We start from the raw sequence: 27,628 nt of genomic DNA, 5'->3' as shown, positions 1-27,628 counted from the left end.
GTTGTATAAAGGAGCCCCAGTAGAGTTTCTTGACACACTTTTGCTCAATAATTTTTTGGCTGAAAGTACTCACTGTTAGTGTGTCAGGGGGAGGATGTGCTACATTTGTCACAATGTCACTTAGTTTTGTGTTAATTTTCTCCTCCGCTACAACATCCAGGTAGTCCAGAGTGTGTCATATAACTGAGTTTGTCCTTTTAACTGGCTTGTTGATTTGGTGGGCCTCTCCTGAAGTGATGTTACCAGCCCAGCACACCACCACCATCACAGAACTGTAGATATGAAGGACGTCACTTCCCACTTTAAAGGAACACAGCCTGCTAGGTTCTTTCTTATAATGTTCCTCTGTGTTACGAGATCAGTCCAACCTGTCATTGATATGGAGCCCCAAGTACTTGTAGGAGTGGACCACCTCTACATCCACTCCCTGAATAGTGACTGGACACAGAAGCTCTTTGGTGCAATCAAACCGAATAACCAATCACGTTATGACAGTTAACTTCCATTTCTGTTCTCACATTTTGCAACATTCCTTTTAACAACTGATTTCTGGATTTTGTTTTTAATGTTTATTGGCCTCCTGATATCTGACAATATCCTATTTTCAGATGATTTGTCACATTCTTTACATCTTTCATTCTGAGTATCCTAGCATTTAAAGCAATGGTATTCATTGTTGGTCAAGTGGCGTTGATAACCAGCAGTATATTACAGCATCCTGCTTCCACTTTAGAAGATGGTGACCCTCGTAGCAAGACATCCAACCTTTAAATAATAAAGTAAAGACTCAGAATGAAAACAAAGAAAACTGAGTGAGAACATTTAACTTTTTTTGTCATGTGAATCAATATACATGAATTTTACATGATTTTTGCTGAATTCAAAGATCTAATCAGGTTTTCTCTACCACACAAGGACTTTAAGCGACACGTGATTAAAATTTGCAGTAAATGTATATTTATGCTATACATTCTGGGAACAGATCACCTAAAAGGTAGAAGTGTACAATTTTTTTGTGAACTTGGCTTCAGGACTATCCCTCTTAAGGATTCAGCAGTAGTCAGCAAGAATCCTGGGACTCCACTTGCCTTGGGATTGGTTTTCCATTTCAGAGATGTCGTGATAAAACTGTTAGCCATGCTTGTTGCTGACCCTCGGTGATTTTAAGAGAAAAAGTCAAGATGAGAATCCAAGAAATGAATTTTTAAAGATGTAAGCACATAGATGTTTAACACTTTGGCACCTGATCACCAAGTGGTGTGAAGCTGTGTGTCAGACTCCTGTCTCCACATGTCCACACAGCCTACATACTCTGGCACAACAGAATTCTTTTTTCCCTTCTTGATGGTTACAAGATGTGCAGAAAAAGCAATAAAATATTTTAAACCTGAATTTAAAAAAAATGGTCCAATTCAATAAGGGTTTATTACACACTAAATGTACAGCCTAAAACACAACATACCTCAACAACTATGAGTGTTAGAAAAATTCTGAATACCTTTCTGCTATCAAGCACATTTAAAACACCCTTAGATTGTTCTATAACAAAGTTTTTGTTGACCAGTGTAATTTTGCAGTTAAGAAATCCAAACATTGCACTCACCTGACTGGTTTTTGGTTTTTGTTCAGGCTCTGAAGTTTTCTTGTTAAAATGTATTCCCAAGAACCACCCTTTGCTACAACTGGCAGCTCTTAACATGAACCCTCATGTTTGGATCTCTGCTGCTAAGAATTAAATCCTAACAAAGGCAAAAGGTGCAGGTCATACTCGAAGCCAGAGCTAGTGATAAAACAGTGACAGTAAAATTAATTTTGCAATTGCAAAAAGATTATTCAGGTGGGTTAAAGGTTTTGTGGGGTAAAAACAAGGAATACTGTTCCCTGAAGACTCGCTCACACTTTTGTATTTACCTGTGCTTTTCTCCACAGCTGCTTAATACACACCAAGTACCAGACAGCTCATTAGGTGGCAAAGTTGGCTGCCCAGGGTGCCATCTTCTGGGGGCAGCCAATTTCACTTTGTTTTGGATGGTGTGCACTGTGCTCTCCATGCTCCTCACACCCTTAAGAATTGACGATTCTGCAATACCAGCACAGAATAGCTACACAATGTGCAGAGACGGGAAAAGTTTCAAGGCTACTGTTAGTTTATTTTGGTGTGACCAACTTCACCACTAAAAAATACATTTCAAGTAGAGTGGTGAGAAGACCTCATCAAGGAGTGTTTCTAAATAAAAAGGTAAAAGCCATCAGGCGCTTAGTAGCGCAAAAGCAATAAGGAAGAAGAGGGGAGTTGAGCTAAACACAGAGGTACAAACATTCTGTCATTGTGTAAATTGTGTTTGTTTAATCGCCTCAGCGTGATGGCATCACTAACACTGCTAACACAAATGTAAGCCAAATAAGCTCACTACTCCAGATAACAGTAACTGCTTGTGCTTAGCTACCGGTGTTTCCTTATATGCATAATCACATAATAACATCATCAGGTTCTGTAGTGGATAGAAAGACTTTACAGTGAAAACACATTCAACCTGAAGTTACTGTGATATTCTAATAATTTATGTTATTAATCCTTCTAGTTAAGTACATCCCCATTGCAATATTAGATCAACAGGGAATATACCCCAGGGCTTGATTGGGTTTATATCTCTGATCATTTAATGTCTGCATTCAGTGACTTCAGGCAAGTGTGGTTTGGACAACTGCTTAGGTGTATTTTATAACACAGTCATTTCATGCACTATTGCAGTATTAGAGTCACCCTAAACAATATGCCTTCTGCAATGTCATGTCAGCCCTTAAATTTTGACAGATGTAAGTTGTGAAAGCTCTGCAATTATTGTGTTATGTTTATGTAATACCATGTATAATATACATTGTTTCAGAGATAATGGTGTTATTTATTTTATTTATATTATAAATATATTTACATTATTATAATTATAAGTAAACTAGTAAAATATCCGCGCTTCGCAGCGGAGAAGTAGTGTGTTAAAGAAGTTATGAAAAAGAAAAGGGAACATTTTAAAAATAATGTAACATGATTGTCAATGTAATTGTTTTGTGACTGTTATGAGTGTTGTCATCAAGGATTTGATTATCATTATTTCTTTCAATCAGGTTTGTATTTGGAGGATGTGTTGTGTTCAAGTTATATTCTGTGTTTGTCAACCGTTGTAAAGATAACAGGTTTCATTCACCGAAGTGTTCACTACCCAAATCGCTACTCTAAGATGTTTAACAGGCATTCCCGGTATTAAGTTATGGATTTGCCTGCGAATATTTAGCGGTAGTGTGTCTATGAGCTAATTTAACCTTTCCCAGTCCTGCAAAGTCAGTTCACGTGAGCCACTCGGAGTACATGCATCGGAGCTTCTCAGCTGTGCTTGTGCTATCTTGTGCAATCTCGCGATGTCCACGGCTTTATTTAATGTTAGCTCAGACCTGGCATACCAGCAATTTAAACTCCGTTACAGCAATTTTAACTCTGTTACAAAGTGATCAAAAGTCTTGTTTAAACCCTGCGTCTTCTCATTAAACTTGTATCTCATGAATATTGTATTCGCCGTGGGTATGACAAACGCCAGTGGCAGCCTGTCTATGAACTTAATTTAAACTTTAGGTTTACACCGTACTTTGTTTCCGAAGTAGCTGAACTCATGAATATGCTTGTATGCGTCACTCGCTTCATATTCTTTTGGTGCCTTCTCAATTGTGTAATGCGTTTTTTGAACAGGTTTCATTCATCGAAGTGATCACTTCCCAAATTGGTACTTGTGAATCTAAGATGTTTAACAGGCATTCTCGGTATTAAGTTGTGGATTTGCCTGCGAATATTTAGCGGCAGCGTGGCTATGAACGTAATTTAAACTTAAGCTTTACACCTTGCTTTCCTATTGATATGTTTACAAAGGCTTGTTCAGTGTCAGAGGGTTTCCGCAGTAGCTGCACTTATGAATATGCTAAGCACAGTCCTTCACCCGTGAATATTTACCTTATATGGGCAGGCACTCAATTACATGGGAGGCGTGATGATGCGTGACGCAACTCCACCTCACACGGCGACTGAGCTGCAGGCTATAGCTGTATATATGGGCGAAAGTAGGTTCCAGTTATGACGGTTACACGTAGAATTTCGAACTGAAACCTGCTTAACTTTTGTAAGTAAGCTGTAAGAAGTGAGCCTGCCAAATTTCAGCCTTCCACCTACACGGGAAGTTGGAGAATTAGTGATGAGTCCGTCAGTCAGTCAGTCAGTCAGTCAGTGAGGGCTTTGCCTTTTATTAGTATAGATGTATTTATATTATTTATTCTTACTTTCAAATATTTTTAATTCTGCATTTTGCCTCAAAACTTTTGTTTAAGATTATTATTATTATTACACTTTGCACGTGTTTAATTTGCCATTATTTTATCTATTGTATTAAAAGAAGGTGTCTGTGTTTTTTACATCCATTGTTTGTGCCTTTATTTTGGTGTGGTGTTTTTTGGGGGGCACCAGCAGTGATTTTTGCCTAGAACTCCACATGGGCTTCAGTCACCACTGTGCACATCTTTCAAATCAATTTTGTTTTTTTTAAAAATGTGATATACGGCATATTTTCCTCACAAAGGCACAATGTTGTGCCGATTGGTGTTGTTTCTCCACAGGAAAACTTACTAAACAGAAAGCCTCTTTCTTCCCTCCCGTCATGACCCAGCAAACATCCTTTTCCTTGTTTCTTGATTCCTGCAGACGGGGGCTCCTATAATCCATGCACTGTGGTGCTTTGAGTTCCATTTCTGTCTTCAATGCATCTTTAGGATTGTACTCTCCAAGACTGTCATCCTAACTGGCAAAGTGAGCTTCTTCTTACCACTATAAAATACAACACGCATATGATGGCTCAACAGAAATGTCTATATGTAAAAGTAAATAAGTTCCAAGTTTTTCCACTCAAAATCTTTATTTAGATTGTAATTCACAGGCAGTCACATGCAGAACTATTGCCTGAAAACAGGAAATAAAGAAATTACTTCTTGTGACAATGGCACAAATTTCACTAGAAGCACAATATAATTTGTTTTGTTTTGTGAAGCAAGACACCATTGTTTGCTGCAAATTTTATCGCACTTGAATCATTTCATTCATCATTATTCAGGACTAAATAAAGTCAAAAGTAAGAGTAAAAAGTCTGAATTAGCATAAGCCGCTTTAATTTGACGTGTTCATTAGAACTGTAAGTGATTTACTTCGCTAGGTACATAATAAACAAAAATAATTGCGTCAGATATTTGAAATTTTAAAACAGGTGCTTCAATCTAAATGTGTAACATCTGAATATTCTCAATTGTAATTGAAATTTATCAATTTTCACTTTGTGATAGAGGTCCATAGAAAGCTAGAGTCCTAGTAAAGGATCAATAATCAAACATTCCATCATATTTGTAATCGCTGATCTTGAAATACTCTAAACTGATACCCTTCATGCTTATGTTTGAAATGGGTCATTTTTCCCTTCTGATAGTGTCTCTTAGAGGGCTAAGACTACCAGTACCAAATAAAATATCAAAAATACTATCATGTTCATAATCACTGACCTTGAAATAGTCTTAAACAATGCTCCACATGCTTATGTTTAAATTTGACATTGTTAAACTTCTGCTAGAGTGCTAGGACCACCGGTAAAGGATCAAATATGAAAAATATTATCATATTCATGATCAGCAAGCTTTTTATAGAATAAAACAACACCACACAAGATTACATTACTGATTCCCATTATTTTGGTGTAACTTTGACCCTTCGTATAACATTAGGGGGTGAACTTCTGAGGTCAGTTGATATGTGAGATGCACAACTTCAGGTTCTTCTGATTATTTTTGATGGAGACACCAATTGATTTACTCTTTATCATAAGGGTGTTTTTTTCAGGCACGAAATATGGTCCAAAAACAGTCTAAAAATTAGGCTATTTTGGGTCTAGAGTGGCAAAAATAGGGGGTAACCCCTAAAGGCTTGATGTCTTGCAAAGGCAGATATCAAGACAAGTCGAATGGTACAGTATATCACATGTGGGGGATTTCTCATACCAGTGAGTTAGTAGGCATCAGACATGAAAAACTGAAATAATTTCAAAACCTTGACACGAAACTACTGATGAATCAAACTTTACCTAAAGAGAGTTTTTCTTTAATTTGAAAAGAAGGTGCAGACATCTTCTCAGCACACAGATTTTTTTAAGATATGGCCATCTTGACTTCATACGCCTGTAGTGATGCACAGCTTTATAGCAACCTGTTCCAAAATGGAGGTTCATAATGTCTTCACTACAGGTAATTAATAACTGTAAAAAATTTCACATAAAGAGGTATAAAAATTTTAAAAATGAACAATGCAATAAAAGCTTTTTTTTTTTTAAATCATGACATCTTGCATCACAAGTACACATAATAAGCAGGTGAAATTTAATGACATCTTGAAAAATGAAGCAAAGGTTGTAAGCACACTGCTCTCTGTCTCTTCTGCATGTGAAACTGCTTCCCTGTTTCATTTTGAGTTGAGACGGACCTCTAATGGACTGGCCTTTCCTCCAGAGTCCCTACCTGACTTGCACCCAAAGCTACTGGACTCAATTCCATGTGCCTAAAGCCATGTATACATAGACTTGCTTTCTTATCTTTAATTTGCTTTGCTGCATAACTGCACTTACCTGCACTTAATGTTAAATCTCAGCCTGCATTTCCAACCCATGTTTGTTTGATCTGTCATTTCAGAGGTGTGAACCAAGGTACACAGTCAGCTTGTGTCAGGCTTCTCTCTGCACTCAGATGCTGTACTCCTTCCATCTCCGTTTCACGTCTTGTGTGTCCAAGTGGATTTTACGAGGGCAGCCTGTCACTGCTGACAATATCCCAGCTGGCGGTAGGGGGCTGGTCCTGAAGGGGAAGGTTAAAGTTGATTAGTAACGAAACATTCTTAATTAACAATGAAGAACAAACTTCCACAATAAAGCTGAATGATTAGATTTAAAGAGTGACAATGAATGAAATGTCAATTTTTAACCTGTGTTTTCCTTTTTCAAAGAGCCTAGATATTTCGTTTGTAAATCTGATGCTTTTCCTCTTCTTCTGATAACACTCCCCACAGAGAACCTGTAGGGTCTGATTGAGCACTATAGCTTCTTTTCCACATGAACATCACGATTAGTTATCAGACTAACAGATAAGCATTAAGATAAATCAAGTCAAAATATGACCTGTAAAATGCTAGGATTTGCAAACATGAATAACCAAAGTGAATGGTGCTCAGTGAACATAAAATCAACGAAGCTTTCAGTATAAAATTACATTACAAATAATGTTATATTTTATTGTATTTAACATTTGTTAACAAGACAGTGGCAGATGTTTGAGGTGCTGCCTCAAAACCCCAGAAACTTGGTTATGTTTCAAAACCGATCTCTGCCGAGTTTCTACACATTTTTGTGGTGTTTCTCCCACATCCATATTAGGTTGACTGGAAATTTAGCGCAGTCCAGGGTGGCTTCCATGTGATGGACTGGCACCCTGTGCAGGACTGATTTCTGCCAGGCGCCACACTGCCTTGTAATGGACAAAGCAGGAACAGAAAGTCCTTTATCAGGCAATTAATCAATCATCTTTTGATTTAAATGCAGTTCAACGTGATCAGTACAAAAAATCCATGGTATATGATATTGTTATGGTAACAATACTCCATAACATAATAATTTAACAATACTGAAAATAAAAATCGGAGTTTTGGCGTAGGATCAAAGCATGACATCATGTGCAGTGTGGGAAAAAATATTCTGCGCTGTTGGCCCAAATTATAGTTATGTAAATTAAAAATATTCTTTTTCTGATGAATAAAAAACTTTATGTTTAACCAATACGTTGAATTAATTTCTTAGAATGAACTTCATATTTATTTATATTAATAATTTGCCCCTCTGTCGTTCTATCCAAAACTGAAATTCTGCAAGTGAAACAAAGGCAGAAAGAAGGAATTAAGCATTGGACCTCTACTAGATAATAGCTCAAGAGGGCAAAGTCATTTAAAGATAAATTTTAGAATGGTACTTAACTATGAAATAACAAGTCGCGCCGACTCCATGCAAAATGCGGATGATTTCAATGACAGAGGCGTAGCTTGAATATATTGGGGCGGGGCTACAAGAGGGGTGGGCATTGCGCCGCGTTAGCAACACATGAAAGGCGTGGCTATTCGAAATAAGGCGGAGAAAAGAGCCTGACCGTGTTAGAGATTTTATTACTTTAAGTGGGGGGTGTAGAGGGGTGACACCTGTGGGCGGTGTCGAGTCAGTCAGCGAAGACCAGCCTGAGGATTTATAACCGCATCTCATTCATTTCGTTTCTGATCAAAGAGGTGGCAGTGAATACACGATAAGAGGAGAAAAGGAGTCAGGCTTTGTCCCCGCTTTTATTAGTAAGGCATAACTCTGGGCGTATGTTATATATAAGCAGAGCTGACTTAGATTTCAGTTATTTAAAATTATGCACGACTTTTAACAGCATTTTATTGTGTCCTGCAGGTATATCGACTTGCCCCCGTGACTTCTTTATCTGCTGGTAAAAAAAGAAGCGTAATGGAACGCAAAATCCCCAACTTCGCTGGAAACTGGAAAATGAAAAGCTCAGAAAATTTTGACGAACTTCTGAAAGCTTTGGGTGAGTTGCAAAATAAATTATTAAAAATATAATACAGTTTAAAATAGAATGATGATTTCATAATTATGCATGTCTCTTTGGTTACTTAGATATAGTTATCCCAGGACTCATGCCGCAATGTCAATTCTGCTATCCACACCTGGTGCAACGTAAAAGCAGGATTATTTTAAAACAATATGCAACGCAAGCTATTATTTGTTTTAGATATGGGCGCGGGGTTTTTATGTACTACTTTGGCAGAAAAAAACTGACACTTGGCGCATTTCATCAAATTTCACAGTTTACAGAGGTTCATATTGATTATATCTGCATTTCTGGGTTAGGCAAAGGAGATGTACCGTAACTGATAGATATCTCTGCTGCAGTGTACTGTTGTCAGGTTATTTGACTGCGCTTGCAGTGTAGCAAAATAGTCACCAAAAGGCAAGGCTTGCCTTCAGAACCGATGGGAAGACATTAGCATGACAATATCCAGTAATATCCACCTACTGCGAGATCAGTATACTGGCCAGCTGGAAGCATCGTTTAATTGCCACAGCGGAGGAAAAGGTTCGAGTTAATCCAATTCATGTTAACTTTGACTGCGAGTAAATAAATAATCGCATTAAATCACTGCCTTTACATACTAAAGATGAGCCCTGCTAATTTCGAATTCCTTCATTTTTGTCTCAAGGGACATCTAAATCAAACCTGAAAAACTCCATTCATATGTTATCTTAAACCATTTTCTCAATCGCACCAGCTTCCCACACAAGTCAGGAACCAAACTTGGTCCAGTTTAGAATCGTCACTAAACAGAGAAAGTGATCAGGCCAACCTCAACAGATCTTCCTGGAGCAAGAAGTCAGCAAAGCATTGCACCACTGATCTTATCATGTCCAGTTTGTCAGAAACACATTTGCTAGCAGCAAACCCCTTGACTTTTGAAGGAATGGTTATAGGAACATAACTGAATTGTTTGAAAATTTAACCAAAAGTCTGTATATAATATCTATACATGTCTCTCTATGTATATATGCTAATAAAATACTTACTCCTTGATGTCATGGCATTTTCTAACCTGCTTAATCCAGACCTAGGGGCACAGTGGCTGAAGCCTACCCCAGACAGCAAAGGACACAACGCCGGAGCAAATCAGTTCATTACAGGGTACACAAACTCTAACACATACACATACCAACAGACACTGGCCACTTTAGCATTGCCAATTCATGTAACCTCCTTGTTTATGGACGGTGGGAGGAAACAGGAGCACCCAGAGACATGGAGAGAACATGCACACTTCATTTATCTAATGTCTTTATTTTTCCAATTACAGACAGATATACAGTTTAATGTGTTTTGAATTCATTTCATTTATCGATTCTTCAGATATGTAGTCCATAAGTACCTGTTTAGAGTCAACAATTATCCTTGATATCAATAGTAAAGTCTGAAACGTCAAGGGGAGTAAAATGTTGTGAGCAAGTACTTGTGTGAATGCAGGCTTACAGGGGGTCTTTATGGTAATGAAGCAGACAGACAAGAGCCCGCTAGGCTCAGTATTGATCACTAAACCTCATGCTATCCGAGAGCTGTTGTCCTACTTTAAAGCTGTCTGTCTGCTCAGACATGCCCACATGAAACAGAGCGGCATGTTTCCTCCGCACAATGGCTTTTTTTTCTTTTACTATGGGAATGAGCACGCTGAACAAGCCTTTTAACAATTTCCATTCTGACTCAGAACCTAGTCGTGATTATGACTGGGTGGGTGTTAGCACTGATGTTGCACTGTGTTTGTGTTTGTGCTCTTTCTCAGTTACTTTGCCTGCCGCCTCCTGCATGGTGTGAGTGCCTTTGTGCCCACTGTTGTGTGATCGTATTTGCTTGCTCACCAGTTGTATCCCTGACTACATGTGAACATTTTCATGTGTGAATGCTAGTGAGGGTGTTGGCAGAGCATGTTCATTATGTTGCATGTATGATGCTTCTACTGTATGCTGCTGAGTGTGTCTTTTTACTGACAAGAGTTTTCTGCTTTTGCATGCCCCTTCTCCCATTTTTCCCACTTGGTCAATTTCAGAGTTGGAAGGGAGGGGGCTCAAGCCTATTTGGGATGCGTTAGATGGCAGGGCACATTCACATTCAGTCACACTCAGTCAGTTTAGACTCACCAAAGAGCCTAACATATATGTCTTTGGAATATGTGAAGGAAAACTAAGTACTTCAACAAAGAGACAGATACGCAAAGGGAGTTCATGTAAACTGCACACAGGGCGTGGCCCAATCTCTGCTGGAGCTGTGGGGCAGCTATGTGCCACCACATTCATATATGTGAGTACATAAATATTTAAATACCAGTAAACAAAGAGTGTGATTGTACACTAGCGTCACATATGGTGGCATCACTGCAAGATCATGGCATGGAGTGTCAGTATGTGCTGTAGCTGTCAATGCAAGTTTCAGGTGTCCAACTTCTCATATATTAACAACAGAACAACAAAATGTCTCCACGTATGCAGGGAATTCTGAAATGTATTTTGGAGAAATCATCATTTTGAAACAAAAAAAATTAAAATTACTAAAATTACTAATAAAGTAAATATGTACATAAAAGTGGGGTGGTGCAGTGGTACAGCTGCTGGTCCTGCTCCCTTTTAGAATTTATTTTATTCCTTTTGCGTGGTGTTTGCCTGCTCTACTGTCTTCATTTAGGTTTCCTTTCTCAGTCCAAAGGCATGCTGGTACTTTGATTGGCAGCTCTAAATTGGTTTCTTTTAATGGACTGGCATCCAGTGTCCAGGAGTGCTTGTTGTAAGGACAGGCTGCAGCTACCGATGACTGGTTTAGGAAAAAATTGTAAATGTCTGAAATGCTAAAATATCTTCTATAACAATCTGTTTAAGGTATTTTCATTGGCTGGCATTAGGAAAGAACACTTAAATAAACAGAATGTTACATTAAATCAACTCCTAAAGTATTTTTCTTTGTGTGTCTACACAATTATACATGGGAAAGGTGCTATTTAAAATACAATTTATTGTTATTATTTGTTATGCTTTCACACATTTGGATGTCAGTATATGCTTGTACGTGTTTGCATTGCCTTAGTATGTCACTGTTTGTGACAGTGGCAGGAAGAAGCACAATATACTGGCAGAGGTGGTTTCACACAAAAGGGAATTTCCCTCCTGCTGCTTATGTCAGTGTTGGTACAATTGGGCATTTGGCAAAATAATTAGATTTTACTTTTTGTTTGACTTAGGCATTGCAAGTTTATTTGTTAAGAGATTCCTCTTATGAATAGACACACCTGTATTTGTCTATGTGTGCATAATAAACAAGTGCAAGCATTACAAGGACTGATTGTTCTGATAATGTTATTCTCTTGCTGCCATTAATGAATAATTAATCATCTTGCCTGGAGCTATATAACCACCCTATCAAGATTATTAAGTGACAAACTGAGAGATCAGGTACAGAGATCTGTATGTAGGATTAGAAAAACAATGATGATGATACAGGGTCAGATCTCTGCTCAGGTTACAGGCAGCAATTCAGATGAGCAAAGCTGTGAATTTTTAGCAAAAATTGGCAAGAGCCACATATTCCACTAAGAAACATAAATGCATACTTAAAGTTGTAGATATGAAGCACGTCACCTAGTAACTCAGCAGTCCCGGTAAGGCAGAGATGAAGACTGTTGGCGTGTGATCTGTAGGCAACAGACAGTTGGGTAAATCCTGTTCCAGTCATAGTAGACCTTCTCAGTTTTTATGCTTTCATTTGAAGGCATCTTCCTTTGCAGATTCCCTTCTCTCAGCAATGGCTCTAGCCATAAAAACACAGGCTATTTATGTCAAGGGTCAGCTGTGTGATATCAGATACCCTGTGCACTAGGGCAGGAACTGAAGAGAAGAGAAGCAGCAGCTTAATAATAACCATAAAACATGATCATGCTCTACACCTCAGTAATGGTATTAACATATCCCACTTTGAGCTCCCACCATACCTGAGTAACGACAGCAGCAGCCTCGCTCTCCAGCTGCCCCACACCTCAATAACGACATCGACACCTGCTACTCTCTGCATACTCCACACCTCACTATTGACACTAGCACCCTCCTCACTCTCCTCTGCACTGACTTCACAACACTTTCATTACAGATCTCCAGTAGTACCACAGAGATCATTCCTAACCAAAGCATGAGATGCTACAATAGAAAGCTCCAGCAGAAAGAGAGTTAATGAGCACTAGCAAGGGTCATGGAAGGGGGGAGGAGGGTCAAGGGCTCCATCCATCATCACTATGCAGAGCAGGCAGCTCAGCTGACAGTCAAGGCAGGAGAGGGAAGCAATTGAAGTTGTCCCTGGTGAACCACTAATTTGTTATACTTTCCTGTCAGCAGCTTGCTCTCTTACACCATAGATAGGTCTGTCTTCTTGCACTGCAGAGGATTCATAATTGTTCTAATATGCTCTTTTGGACAAAATTTAGATACAGAGATCGATAGCTAGATAGCTAGAGAGCTAGATAAATAGATTGATAGATGAGAAATACACTATGAAATTGAATATTCCGCTTATTTTGTCACTGTGTAGGCTCTATGTCAGCACTTAAGAGAATAACAGATATACCTAAGTGGCTGAACAAACTTTTCTACTCGTACAAGGACAACGGAAGGGAAATGACCACCAGAATTCTGTGGTGACCACTCAGTAAATAGTAACCATGTCAAGTTCAGAGATTTGTGAGATGTGTGACATTTTAACTAAGAACAGCAACATATTAGGCAGTCTTGAGGTTTGTAAATTCAGGCTTAATATCTGCAGCACCTTTACAATGGTGGACAGTTTTTTTTTTTTTTTGTTCTTTATTTTGCACTATACAATTTCTTGTATTAGGAGTTTGTTAGTTTTCGAATACCCCTTGGGGTAAGAGCGCAGGGTCAGCCATTGTACAGTACCCCTGGAGCAATTACAGGTTAAGGGTCTTGTTCAAGGGCCCAGCAGAGTAGGATCCCTTTTGGCAGTGATGGGGATCTGAACCGGCAACCTTCTGGATACCAGCACAGATCCTTAGCTTCAGAGCCACCACTCCATCCCTAATTAAACCTAATTAAACACAGGAGCCTGGGAACAGCTTTCTTAGATATGCAGCACAACATTGATGCTGTTGGTGTTTTTGATAGTTCAAACAAAAAACAAAGAATACTTACTCATATTGGCATTGAATAATACAATATACTGTACGATATACAACTAAAACTATATACAAAGACTGCCTTTTTACAATATCTATCTATCTATCTATCTATCTATCTATCTATCTATCTATCTATCTATCTATCTATCTATCTATCTATCTATCTATCTATCTATCTATCTATCTATCTATCAGGTGGAGCATGCACTGATTTACAGTGTGTTGCCACACCTACCACATGACAGACCACCTGGATTGAGACCCTTGTGCAGAGGGTTGGCACCTCAGTACCACACTGGAACAGTGTGAGGTATTTTACAGTGCCTGGAGTGCCAATACTGCCACAAACCCTTAAGTTTACCCTGCAAGTTGGAGGGCCTGCTTGCAGGGCTGGATGCAGGTTAACGTTTTACCCTGGACTATCCATAGGCCCTGTATACAATTATACAGACTCTCGGCAAATGCAAATTTCCTAATTTTTTTGCCACCTCAACCCTATCTATTGCCTTGGAGTAGTGACTGAAAGAATTTTGAATATAAATATCTGAAGGGAGGATCCATCCCCTTTAGGACTGTGGGGTGGCTATTCCTGATAGCGTGAGACACTTTGAGTAGAGCCAATACCACTGGAGATTGGAAGGGTCAGCTGAGCTTATTGCAGTTCTGTACTTAATTTTAGCATTAACACTTATTTCCAGTGAAACTGGGATATCCTATTTGTCGAGTTTTAAAATCAACAGCACATCAAACAGATCTTGTAACTGTATCCTACCATGATGGCTCCATTTGATCCTTACTCAATATGAAGCCAGTAATGATTCTAGCTTAGCACTGCCTCTGCAGCTGAACTACCAAAATTCTTCTGCAGTTTATCTGAAGAACATTGCCTCAATTTGTGGCTCCATATTCCATGTTTTGAATTCATTGCCACCTTCTATTAAAAAAAATAAATACTCATTTTTATGATCTTTGTTAGGCACATTTAGGAGTTATTTTAAAAAGTTATAACATTTTATAGGAGGCCACCCAAGCAATAAATGTCAAGCAAATGCTGACACTTGTTACATAATAATAAAAATAATAATAATGCATTTACATTTTGTTGAAGATATGCGTTGGTGACTTAAGAGACATGAGAAGAATCCCACCAAATGTTTATTGCCTGACTCTTCAGCTTAATTACTGTTTTTTTCCCCACTTTGCTGCAAAGAAACAAATACTTTCTTTGTACTGTCCATTTGCATCTAGTGCCCAACTGCCCTTTCAAAGTGGCAACATGAGATCACTGCTGAGGAGAGTTCTGTCAAGGACGGGTGAATGTGGGTGGTGGGTGAACTGCAGTTCCCATGCAAGAGAGAATCAAATAATGGGACAAGTATGGAAGATGCAAGATAAATGAGTTCATCTTAAAGGTGGCCGCTATTCAGGTCTGAAGAAGCTCAGCTTTTGTTGCCACAGTTCTCCCACTGAGTTGGTGGCAGCTTCTGCAAGTGAACCTTTTGATATTTTCATGGGTCCGGGCCGCTTCATCCATCAAGTTGATTACTGCCTTCATATTACGCTGTTCAGGATGAAGCGAGATAAAAGCCTCGTGAATAGAAAATGGATGTCGGTAAAGCATCTAGAGCTACTCGATCAGTGTCAGCCAAAAAAAAAAAGCGTTGAGCAGATGGTTAATATTTCCTTCTTGACACAAGATTAATTGAGGGCACGACAAAGGTGAACACCTAGTGCTCTCTGTTGCTTAACATGAGTTAGGGTTTAGAATTGAATCTTCACCTGGTATTGTGAAGATCAGGGATTAGATATTTCTTCTTTTTCTTTCTCCTCTTCCTCTCCTTAAATGGAAGATTAAAAGCTTTGCATAGGCACAAAATGGTCAGCATAGGGCCAGAGGAGGATCTGATATGTGTGGAACATAAAAGCAGTCTTCAGCATCTCTCCCCGGCTTATGCGTGTGTCTTCAACTCCAGTAAGTACGGGGATTAAGGAGTGTTTGAAACCAGAATTTAAATAGCTGACAGTTCAGCAGTGGACATATTCAATGCACAGATATGTGCTCCTCACTGATTTGGAAGGCAGATACTGTTTTACACAGAAGAAAAATAGTTACCATTTCAAGGCTCCTGGTCACCCAGTTCAGCTAAATTTGGACTTGAGAGAAGCATTTTTCTATCATACAATGCAACATACATAGTACACTCAGTACACTTTACTAGACATGCCGGGCCAAAAAATGAGATCTGTTCTTTGGGCTCATTGTGATAATTACATGGCATTTAGGATCTGATTACGCTGAATTCCACTGCATCATCTAAATACCTCCCTATCATGCACCATTCTGCATAAATGAATCCTCTCTATATCAACTAAGGATCGGTTTCAAAGCGCCTTTGTTTAACTTTCTATTTGGCTTCTCCTAGTGACACAAAAAATATCCCACAGGGTTACATTATTAAAATACTTCATAGCATTGTGTAATTAAGCTTTGCAGTGAGCTGACATTCTCATCACAAAATAAACACTGCCATTTTTGTCTCTAATTTGACTCTACCATAGCTCATTTTTAGTGATTCATTGTACGCCTAAAAAGGGGGATTAAATATGAAGCATTTATAAGGTTCCCTGCAGTGAAAGACGCATGTCTGGTCATCTCAGTAATACACAGTGATGACTGGATTAAAAGGAATGGCCTCTCTCCCTGATTTTCTTTTTTTTTTTCCTTCTCTTCATGCAGGAGTAAATGTGATGCTCCGGAAGATTGCTGTTGCTGCAGCTTCTAAGCCAGCAGTGGAGATTCGGCAAGATGGTGAAACTTTCTACATAAAGACATCCACCACAGTTCGCACCACCGAAATCAACTTTACAGTTGGGGAGGAGTTTGACGAGCAGACTGTGGATGGAAGGCCTTGTAAGGTACAGTGGAAGGAAATGAGAGGTCACAGCACCATCTTAATGTATGGGCATGATTGGCACTGGCCAGGGTCCTATGATGTTTCTGATACCTATGTATGCTATCAAAACAGGGACCCCAGCCCACTACTTTGTCCAGGGGCCTATGATGCTGTTAAGACAGCAGTGAGAGAATGAGAGCATGGAATGGAAAGCAGGGTACAAAATGGATACTGCAGCAATATAAATGCTATATATTTAAAGAGAATTGAAATTCAAGCATAATAACACAGTAGGCTCACTTTTTGTATTATTTCCCCATCCATTTTCTCATACCATTTGCACCATTGGAGAGCGAACCCTGGCAGTATCAGGCACCAGGCAGGAACCAACCTTGAATAGAACACCAGGTCATCACAGGACCCAGACACGTTCACTCATGCTGACTTAACTTAAAATTGTTAAATAATTTCATAAGCATCACTTTGTGATGTAGAAGAAGTTGGTGAATTCAGAATAGCTCATCCAGACATGGGGAGAACATGCAAACTCAATAAAGAGAGTGGGCATGGGGAGAATCCATCTGTAGGGATTCCAAACAGCAATGTTATGTATAGTGCCTCTGGTGTCACTCCTATTGAAGACACCTATTGACTCCCACATCACCAGAGACATGTTTGCTATGTTAACTGGTGATTCCTAATTGGCCTTTTATGAATATGAGTAGGGGTGTGCAGATGAGAAGGTCCTGTGATGGACCAGTGTCCTCTCCAGCGCTGGTTCCCACCTTCAGCCCTATGCTGCTGAGATTTGTTCCACCACCCCTACAACCCTGAATTGGATTGAGTGGATTTGAAAATGTTACATTATGAAATTTTATTTTCAATATAGGGTCTTGGCAAGGGCATGGAGCAGTGGTTTACAATATTACCTCACAGCTCCATGGAAATACATTCATTTGCTGACTTGGTGATTTTGCGTGTCAAACCTCCATGTTTTCTAAATATCTGAGTGGTCTTCTCTTGATATTCTGGTTTCCTTGAAAGACATCCAGGTTAATTTAAATTAAAGCCCCCAAAGTAAATGTACTATGGTACAAAAATAATGTTAAAATAATTTTATGTATCAGAAGAAGTTATAAAAGAAGAAGAAAGAATAACATGTCTTGGTTAAAAAGACACATTAACATCATACCAGTCTAAACGTATGTACCACAGTATAGTTTGTAGCATATAAAGGGCTATGGCCTATCCTGTAGTTGTGCTAAAATTATCAATTTTTTCTAAATTACCATGGACAGTGAAATTTCCCATGCGGCTTTTTAATAAGATAAACTGTCACGGAGATTCATGGCATACCAATGAATGTCAGGGGAGCTTTGTATAGGGGTGGAGTGGGCACTCTCACACACGCAAGCACCAATTACAGTGTCCAGTCAACTTAACAAGTGTGTCTTTACATCACAGGAGAAAGCTGGAGAGCCTCTAGAAAATCCACATATGGACTGGGATGACAGGGAAGCACACAGAAAGTAAAATGGGCAGCGATCAAGTTATGACACAGAAGAACAGCTCTTACCACTGGACCAATATGCGGCTCTTTGTTTATAAAAAGGTTTAGATTTCGTTTGTATGGAAGTTAGGAATTATAAATGAAAGGAAAGTATAAAGTATATACCCAAAGGCAGTAGACTATCCCATTGTGCACCGATTAGCATTGATTTTTTTTTTATATTTAGTGCCTTTACACGTATACATAAAACCAGGATAAGGTGAGTAGACCCATTAAGGTAGAAGTCTGTTTTCTTAAAAAGACCTGTTTACATGCGCAAGTCCACTTATGGAGTTCTCCCTTGGCAAAATGCCCAGTAGTGAATCTGAAAACAAGCATGGAGCCTGTGTCTCCCAAGATTGTGCTGCTGAGCCTAGCACCGTATGTTCACTCCATCAATTTAAATGTATATGATTTCTGAAATATTGAGACAGATTGTTTCAACAAGGAGAAGGAATACTATGATTGTTTGAACAGTTGTCACAGGAAATGTATCTTGGTAGATGCTTCCACCATTTTCTACTCATGGCTGATGATAGATAGATAGATAGATAGATAGATAGATAGATAGATAGATAGATAGATAGATAGATAGATAGATAGATAGATAGATAGATAGATAGATAGATAGATAGATAGATAGATAGATAGATAGATAGATAGATAGATAGATAGATAGATAGATAGATAGATAGATAGATAGATAGATAGATAGATAGATAGATAGATACTTTATTAATCCCAAGGGGAAATTCACATAATCCAGCAGTGACTGGTGGGACAGAGTTTGTTTAAAAGAGTTGACTGACAATGAATTGAGGTGTATTTGTAAAATTATGCTGTAAATTGAGCAATGTGATGGCTGGATATAACTGGACATGGACATGCGCAGGCTAACAGAGTGCAAGGGATATGCACAGACCACAAAATCCTTAACTACAACCCGGTTAAGAGTTTACATGACCATATAACTGCGTTACTCGTGAAGAAACCTAGGTGTGTTGACCTGATTACTCAGAGACCTGGTTTCTATAACTGGAAAAAAGGTATAGATGGCATTTTTGAAGCTGGGTCATTTAAGAATAGCTGTTTTTTTATATTGCTTATAAATACACAAAGGGTAAATGACAGTGAAGAGTTCTGCAATGTTTACACGATCAACATTCACCCAAGGTGCACATGCACAGTCGATGGGTCTTTATATCTGAGAATTTTGAACCTTTCTTCAGTAAATAGCCTTATGTATGAATCTACTGAAGTGAACTCAACTGAATAATCCATGCAGGTGGCACAGTGTTAGCGCTGCTGCTCTGTAGTAAGGAGATTGTGGGTTTGCTTCCTGGGTTCTCCTTGTGTGGAGAGCGCATTGAGTAGTGAGGAAAGTGCTATATAAATGTCAAGAATTATTATTATTATTATTAAGCAGTCTCCCTCATACACACTCCTGCTTACAATGCAAGTTTTAATGCCATGGTGTAGTTGTTACCTCTGCAGTCTCATGGGTCCAGTGTCCTCTGTTTGAATTGTCTGTGTGGAGTTTACATGTTCTCTTGAGTGTGCAGGTGTTTCCCTCAGGGCAGTCCAGTTTTCCTCCTACATCTTAAAAGTCAGTGTGTTGATGGGATTCCAAATCGGGCTGTCTGCGTTCATGTATAGATGTGTGCATGTGTTTGTTCTGCGATGGACTGATGTAGTGCTGCTTGGATAGGCTCAGGCATCCTGCGATTTTGAATTTAATTAAGAAAGTTTACAGATTTTATTGTATAATTATCAAATGTAACAAGGCCAAGTTATTAGAGTATATCGCAAAGGCACAAACACTTTTGAGGTTGTAGAATACAGACATAACTCCCTACAGGGGAAAATATTTTGAAGTACAGTATTGTTCTCTTATAGACAGACCATTCTCAATTCATCTTGCATCCTAACATTACAAACGTCCATTTAAGTGAAAATTGGCCTTTTCTTACATTTACACTTCTATTTTTGGCCACACCACCAGTTTCCATCCATCCATCCATCCCTTATCTAACCTGCTACATCCTAACTACAGGGCCACAGGGGTCTGTTGGAGCCAATCCCAGCCAACACAGGACGCAAGGCAGGAAACAAACCCCGGGCAGGGCACCAGCCCACCGCAAAGCACACACAAACACACACCAACACGCACCAAGCACACACTAAGAGTCGGCAATGCACCTAACCTGCATGTCTTTGGACTGTGGGAGGAAACCCACGCAGACACGGGGAGAACATGCAAACTCCACGCAGGGAGGACCTGGGAAGCGAACCCGGATCTCCTAACTGCGCTACCCACTACGCCTGCGGCCACTTCCAAAGTTTATTGTGTTTTTCTAAAACTGACATTTGACTTTAAGGAATTGTGAATCATAAATTAACACAATATTAGAGTCAGAATGAAAGTTAAGTGGAATCAGAAGGCTTCCCAGCCCTTGAGACCCACTGATGTAAGCCACTGGCTTGTTGTAGGGAGTCTCACAATTCCTTGTGTTTCATACTTTTGTGTATCATTGCTGACTGTCATATCAGTGTATGGTGCGTGAAGTGCTGAAGGAAGACCTTAGGCCATCTTTGGCACAGGCTAGGCAGAGTCCTGAGCTCTTTTCTGTTCTGTGGTTCTGGTTAAAGTGTGTGCAGTCTTGCTTTAAGATTCCTGGCAATAAGCTGACTGTAGACATGTGTTGTTTGGTGGGGTCTTCCTGTTACTGTAAATAACCCAAATTAGCAGGAGACAGGCCATTAAGTCTTAGAATTTTAAATGACCAGTCATGGCCCTAGATAAAGTGTTGCCACAGGAAAACCATTTACACCACAAGTTGCATCACAAACTCGACAACCAATTTCCCCCCGGAGGGTTTCCTTTTGGTATTCTGCCATGAAAATGGGCATTTTTTTCACACATGGTCATTTTTTAACTGTGGTTCATTATGGAATTTTTTTCCCTAATTGTGTTGCAATCCACAGAAAAAGTGATGCCCTAGGCAGTCACCTGCTTTGCATATGCAGCTATGCCATTCCCTGCCTCAGACACTTTAATAAAACCTTTTGGTTTCGGAGATGCTCTAATTGTTAAATGACTTAAATTGTTACTGTTTTTACTGTGTGTGCTCATTATGTAGCACTGTTGCATCATGGATCCAGCATCCTGGAGTTGAGTCTCCTGCCTTATTATTGCCTGCAAGTTCTACTCATGCTAGGTTTGGTTTTTCTCTCACATCCTAAGCATACCCTTCTTTAAGTAATTGTTAACTCTAAGTTGGCCTTGTTGGTGTGTGCTTGAGTAGGCCCTGTGATTGGCTGGATCTCCATCCAGGAATGTTTCCTGCCTTGGGCCCAGTACTGCAGAGATAGACTGTGTCCTCCTGTGGCCATGAATTAGATTACATGGACTGTGAATGTAATGTGCTGACTAGCGTGACACCTACAGAACTCTTGTTTAGCTGTACCTTTAACTTTTGGGCATTTGTGTATTTATATGGTTATTGAAAATGAGTACTCACTCCTTTGGACAGTGTGTTATTGTACTTATAAAAGCTGTCTAGGTAAGTATCCCATATCAGCCATATTGTCTCATAATGATTAAATCCTTCAGGTTAGTGCAGGTGATGCCATTACTCCCATCTGCTGTGAGATACTTTTGTCAGGTCAAGAGAGGTTTTGTCGTTATAATTGTGCTAAAATACAAATACCTATGATTTAGACAAAGTAAGGATAATTGGAATTGATTTAACAATGGCTAACAGTTATAACCAATAAATAAAATATATGACGCCATGTAATACTACAGCATGAATAGCCACATCAAGATGACATTTTGCTTAAATGACAAATTTTCACCATTAAATTAAGTGCTAAGTTCTATGGGTTGTCCTCTCGTGATCATTTCAGACCCAGGGGTTTCTATTGCTAAATGTTCTAATTACCCTTACAGCATTTTTTATCCTTTAAAAAATACTGTCTTTAAACTAAATTCCTTGCTCTGGAACATGGATGCTAATAAGTCTGAGAGGTAAAGGCGGCTAAAGCAGTAATGAAGGCAATAATTGGAAACGGATTCCAAATTTAACTGGAAGTTGATTAAGAAAATTTGATACCTAACGGAATGGTGTTATACATACTCTTTAGTTATGTTTCTTGATGTTTCTATGTAATTAAAACTACCAGGTTCTCACATTATAAATTATGAAAAACAATGTCTTCTGCAAAAATAGCCTGCTATTATACAAGTGTGGTACTAAATGTTAGGTTTTGTAATTTTTAAATGAATCACTCCTTTGTGTGATAGGCAGTGGTTAAGTTGTAGACAGAACAATCTTGTTAAGGACAGGGTAAAAGTGTACTGGCTTATTCTGAGGATTGAGCCCAAGAGATTAACAAAAGATTTTTTTTCATCTTTTGGACATAATTTAGTTGAATGGCAAAAAGGAAGATAATTAGGAGGCAAAAGTCAGAACCAGAAAATTCACTAAGAAAGATCTAACAGCAAAACCAAATGGGAAGAAATAACTCATAATCAAAAACAGGAAAGCAAATAAAAAAAATCAAAGAAAGCTAGAACTGGTTTGATTTTTTTTTTCCCTAATTACACTCACAAGGAGCTTTTAGGCTGTTTCTTCAATGTACTGAGGGATACAAAAGATGTTGGACGCTGCCATTTTATAGTGGAAGTCTAATGATGTCTCATGTGTTACCGTCAGCCATGTGATAGCAACAGACTGGCAGTAAAAACAAAATGGGGGCATCCATGAACAACATTAGCACTAAATGGTGACCAAAATATAAAGGAAAAAATATTGAAGCAATGTTAAACATAGGATACATTACAAAAAAATCGTTCATAATTAAAAATCGTACATATAATAATGAGAAATTATAACAGCTACAAATACTGTTTCAGAATTTCAGTCCAACAGTCAATTGATCTAAAACTCAATTTTCTCTTATGGTTGACTCCATCATCTTTCTGATAGAGAATCTCCAGCAAATCATACAAAGGCAGAGTTTGCTGTGTGAAAGAAGCACAAAAGACAAAGAAAAAGGTTTGGGGTTCCACCCTGTATATTAATAACATAAAGACTAGTCTCAAAAAGAAGCAATGAGTGCAGAGTAGTCTCAAACGACTGAGTCCAAGATGAGACTAACAGGGGGAGGCAAGTGGCTGGCTTTATAGGCGGTGGTTAGGAGGAGGAGGGTCCAACAGGGAACAGGCGGAAGTGAGGTCAGTAGGAGGGTGTGGTCTGGAGACAGAAGTAGAAGATGGTTGAGGTTTAAGTGGTCTTTCCTTCTGGTGATCTACTTAGGAGGGAGAAAAGACATTAGTGCACTTTGTCAACCCCTGACTTGGCATTTTACCCTCATTTAAGCTGCACGTGTGTGACAGCTGCTAGAGAAAAATACAGAACAAAATCCAGTAAACATGTTGTTCAGTTACCTTCTTTTTCTTTTTCATTCTTCCTATGATGCTTGTCATGCTATGGTGTTTCCCCACTCACACCATCTATTCCACTTTCTTGATCTATTGCTACCTTCTTTACCTGTCTTAATTGTTCCCATCATATCTTTTGTTGGTCCTCAGCTCTATTCATGTAAGTGTCTCTCTATCTGTTCCGACCTGCTTACACTCCATCGTTGCTTCCATATAATGCTTCTGTTTCTTCTCTGGCCCCATTCTGTCTACATGGACAAACCATTTCAGCTGTTGTTCTTCAGCTTTCTTCCATAGCAGTTTCAGTTCAATTTCGGCAATGATTCGCTCATTCTTTACATAACCCTTCCTAGTCTTATTAACGGTGTGCCTTTCAGTTGGACTGCTTTGACTGCACTTAGGCATTTGCTCTTGGCAGTCCAGCTTTTACTACCAGACATCTCCTTACATACTTAAACAGAACTGTACAGTCATTTTGTAGTTTCTTCTTACCTAGCTCTGTGTTATTGATTTGGTAGTAAATGTGTTTAGCCTTTATAAACCTCCACCTTGGTTCTATGTCTGTTGCTCTGATAATTGTCATCACCGTCCCCAAGTATTCACAGGAGGTCACTTGTCTTTGCCTTTACACACAACTCTTAGTTGTTCATTTAGCCCTCCTCTCCTTTCTGATTCTTCTTACTTCAATTTGTATTCCTTCTCAAATCAGTTTGGCGTTTCTCATGTTATCCTGATGTCTCCTTCCCCTCACTTATGCAAGCTCTTCATATTCCTGATAAGTTTCTCCAGTGCATCTTTCTCCTAAAAGACTGTCCATATTCTTTCCAAAGGTATCTTCTCAAAAGAAGTTTTCAAGTTAGGAAATTCCACCCTTTACCCTTTATAGAATTCCTATGACATGTACAAGCCGAAGATGGACAGAAAAATTATGAAATTTACAATTAGTGTACAAACACATACAATTGTTTTTGCCAAGTCCTATAGCAGTGCTTCATCTCTCAGGCCAGGTACAGAATGTTGACACTTGATCATTGTGTGGTAAATGTAAATCACTACAATGTGGAGATGAATTTACATTAAATACAGATCTCAGTTACCACATACAAACGTCAATTAGACAAGTGAAACATGCAATGCCATTTATATAAGAAGGTTAATTTCTGCTTATCTTGTATAGGCAACGGCACTGAGTGTGGATAGAGGTGTATCTTACTGTCATTAAGTCAATTTTCATCATTGGATTGGAGGAGATAAAGTTGTGAAGTGATCAGCTTGATCAGGTACTCAGACCTGTTTTGAGTACTTGAATGAGAAGCTTTATCTCGGATTATTGAGCCCTGTGGGAGATTAAAGGTGTTGTTAATGTTTTGCATTTGGATATCTGAAGACCATTCTAAAATCAATATTGTTTTTCTTTTCCACGAACCAGATGTTTACTGAAATGTTACAAGGGACATCTTTGTACACCATTTTGACATTGCCTTTTAGAAAAGGAGTCAAGTGTGTGTGCTTGGCAACATGCCCGTCTCCAAGTTCAGTTCACTTACACAAGTTTAATGTCTCTCTTCATGCAGAGCATGCCGAAGTGGGATGGAGAAAACCGCATCAAATGTGAACAGACACTGCTGAAGGAAGGGCCAAAAACATCTTGGACACGGGAGTTAACTAATGATGAGAGGCTTATACTGGTATGTAAAGCAGAGGACAGATTTGCCATATCTTGATGTTTTGTTCCCAACTGATGATCAGAGCAATGTTGTTGCTGCACTGGCTGATGCAGTCCATTTGTCCACCATCTGTTCTGCACCACACAAATGTATCTTACTCACTTACTCCTTTTGCTTAGTATAATGGTCAGTGCTGCCCATAAATGACAAACTGGAATCAGGACAGTTGAACTGGCCTTGTTATTCATAAGGGTGTGTGCTCCCTCTCTCTTGACTTGGCTGTGTTTCAAAATTTTAATATTTTTATATTTTATATTTCAAAATTGAATTGAATATTTTTGCTCTTTTTTGTAACTGTTTAAGCTCTTAGTATTTAAAAGGATAACAGATTAACCTAAGTCGCTAAAGAAACCCACCTACTGCTACAAGGATAGGGGACCACCAGAATTCTGTAGTGTTCGCTCAGTAAATAATAACCATGGCAAGCCCACAGTTTTGTAGACTTTGCCAAGAGACAGTTACATTTTAACTAAGAATAGCAACATGGTAGACGTTTGCAAATTCTGAATTAATAACTGCAGCATATTTACAACGGTGGACAGTTGTAAAACTAATTAAACTAATTAAACACAGCATTCTGGGATATGCAGGGCAACACTGATGCTCTTAGAGGTTTTTGAAATTTCTAGCAAATATCTAAGGATACTGCCTTGAAAACAGATAGATAGATAGATAGATTTATGTCCTCTTGTTCTCTGAGATGATCAGAAACTGATAGTATCTGCACAGTGTCTAAAAATAAACTGAATGAACACAACCAAACAACCTTTATTTTATATAAAAGCATTATGTCCTGAATTCCATTTCAAGGAGGTTTGAACTATAGAGCTGTGGTACAGTTTTTTAACTTATTTTTACAACTGACCAAACATTCAGATTAAATGAAGTGCTCAAAGTCACAAAGTGAACCTTAAATTAAGTCCCACTGGACACCTTAAAAGTGAGTTGTGACAGGAGACCTTACACTTCAAATAGGATTTAACTACAGACTTGGCACTTGAAGACCAGTCAAGACAATAGCAATGCCCTTTGCTTGATGAAGATGTATTTTAACCTAGAAGGTTTTAACCTAAAATTCTGTTTTTGCATTATCTGGCCTGGCAGGAATAATGTCCTAATCATATTGTAGTTTAAACATTCATCATGATAGTCCTTTTAAACCAATTTGTAACATATCAGTGGCATCCCATGTGATATCTCTTGTGATGGAGGCCAGCCGGATCACCTTAGTTCTTTTCTCTCTGCTCATTTTAATGAATAGATGTATCACTTCTCACAGCATCTCTTTAGCCTAAACTTAGTCACTCTTCTCAGTAATGCAGGTTCCTTGATGGCCCATAAATCGTAGTATCAGCATGCTCAATTTATCCACTTTTCTCTCCCAGTTTTTTCCAGTGATAGGGTTGAGCCTATCACATCCTGTAGACCACAACAACACGTTGGCTTAGAGTAGCATCTCACAGATTCACTGATGTTGAACGTTTTCTTTTTTTATTTTAGACTATGAGTGCCGATGATGTGGTCTGTACCAGGATCTACGTGCGAGAGTGAACACAGCAATGCACAGTCTGTCATAAATGTCTGCTATTCAACAACCGTGGGCTTTGAATTTCTTGCTGGCTGTGGGTGTAGTGGTTGACTGTGCTATGACTTCTGCTTCCATTGGACTACAACATGTGAAGAGTGACACCAGAACAACAGCCTTTTACTTTGTGCCCAAGCCCCACTGACACCTCCACCCTGTCTAGTACCCTCAGGAGCCAAGCAGAAGCTGTAGGCCCACAGTGGGACTGGTGACAGTCATCGGCATGAGTGGCCTTGCAGCTCAAATTCATTGCTCAATGTAATTGGAAATTAAAATGCTAGCGACATGCCAGAATAACATAAATACCTGTAGCTCTCTAAGTATCTTAAATGGAAATGTGTAGTCTGTATTTCATGTTTGTCTGTTCAGAGTGTTTTTTAATTAGCCAATTTGTTTTCTCAGTGTAATCCCTGCATTGCGTATGTTTTTATAAGTCATATTTATTTTGATAATATTTTATACATTTTTTAGTAACTTCTACTTGTGTCATTTCCTGTGGACGTGAAACTTTGCCAAAAATAAAGCACAGGTTAGACCAGAAAAAAATG

At 38.9% G+C, this 27,628-nt stretch overlaps 1 protein-coding gene and 1 long non-coding RNA gene across 3 annotated transcripts; one reads left to right on the top strand and one right to left on the bottom strand.

Moving 5' to 3' along the window:
- On the bottom strand, positions 1–12,393 carry LOC120537878. 2 transcript variants are annotated; one of them, XR_005635406.1, is made up of 6 exons: positions 12,308–12,393; positions 6,696–6,921; positions 6,159–6,329; positions 4,664–4,861; positions 1,604–1,739; positions 1–765 (listed from the first exon to the last, which is right to left on the bottom strand). It is a non-coding gene; the product is annotated as an uncharacterized LOC120537878 (long non-coding RNA). The 2 variants fall into 2 exon arrangements; XR_005635407.1 differs by lacking the exon at positions 6,159–6,329.
- On the top strand, positions 8,344–27,628 carry LOC120537867 (cellular retinoic acid-binding protein 2-like). Its single transcript, XM_039767117.1, has 5 exons — positions 8,344–8,452; positions 8,559–8,694; positions 16,617–16,795; positions 25,343–25,456; positions 26,996–27,628. The coding sequence occupies exons 2-5, from the start codon at positions 8,613–8,615 to the stop codon at positions 27,044–27,046; spliced, it is 426 nt and encodes a 141-aa protein (XP_039623051.1). The 5' UTR covers positions 8,344–8,452; positions 8,559–8,612; the 3' UTR covers positions 27,047–27,628.

Source organism: Polypterus senegalus, chromosome 1 (genome assembly GCF_016835505.1).
Source record: "Polypterus senegalus isolate Bchr_013 chromosome 1, ASM1683550v1, whole genome shotgun sequence".
NCBI classification, from domain to species: domain Eukaryota; kingdom Metazoa; phylum Chordata; class Cladistia; order Polypteriformes; family Polypteridae; genus Polypterus; species Polypterus senegalus.
This window is presented reverse-complemented; position numbering and strand designations above follow the sequence as displayed.

Excerpts from the sequence above, each read along its gene's own strand:
- LOC120537867 (XM_039767117.1), top strand. The coding sequence starts at position 8,613 with ATGGAACGCAAAATCCCCAACTTCGCTGGAAACTGGAAAATGAAAAGC. Across the intron at positions 8,695-16,616 it reads CGAACTTCTGAAAGCTTTGG|GAGTAAATGTGATGCTCCGG; the intron begins GTGAGTTGCAAA and ends CTCTTCATGCAG. Across the intron at positions 25,457-26,995 it reads ATGATGAGAGGCTTATACTG|ACTATGAGTGCCGATGATGT; the intron begins GTATGTAAAGCA and ends TTTTTATTTTAG.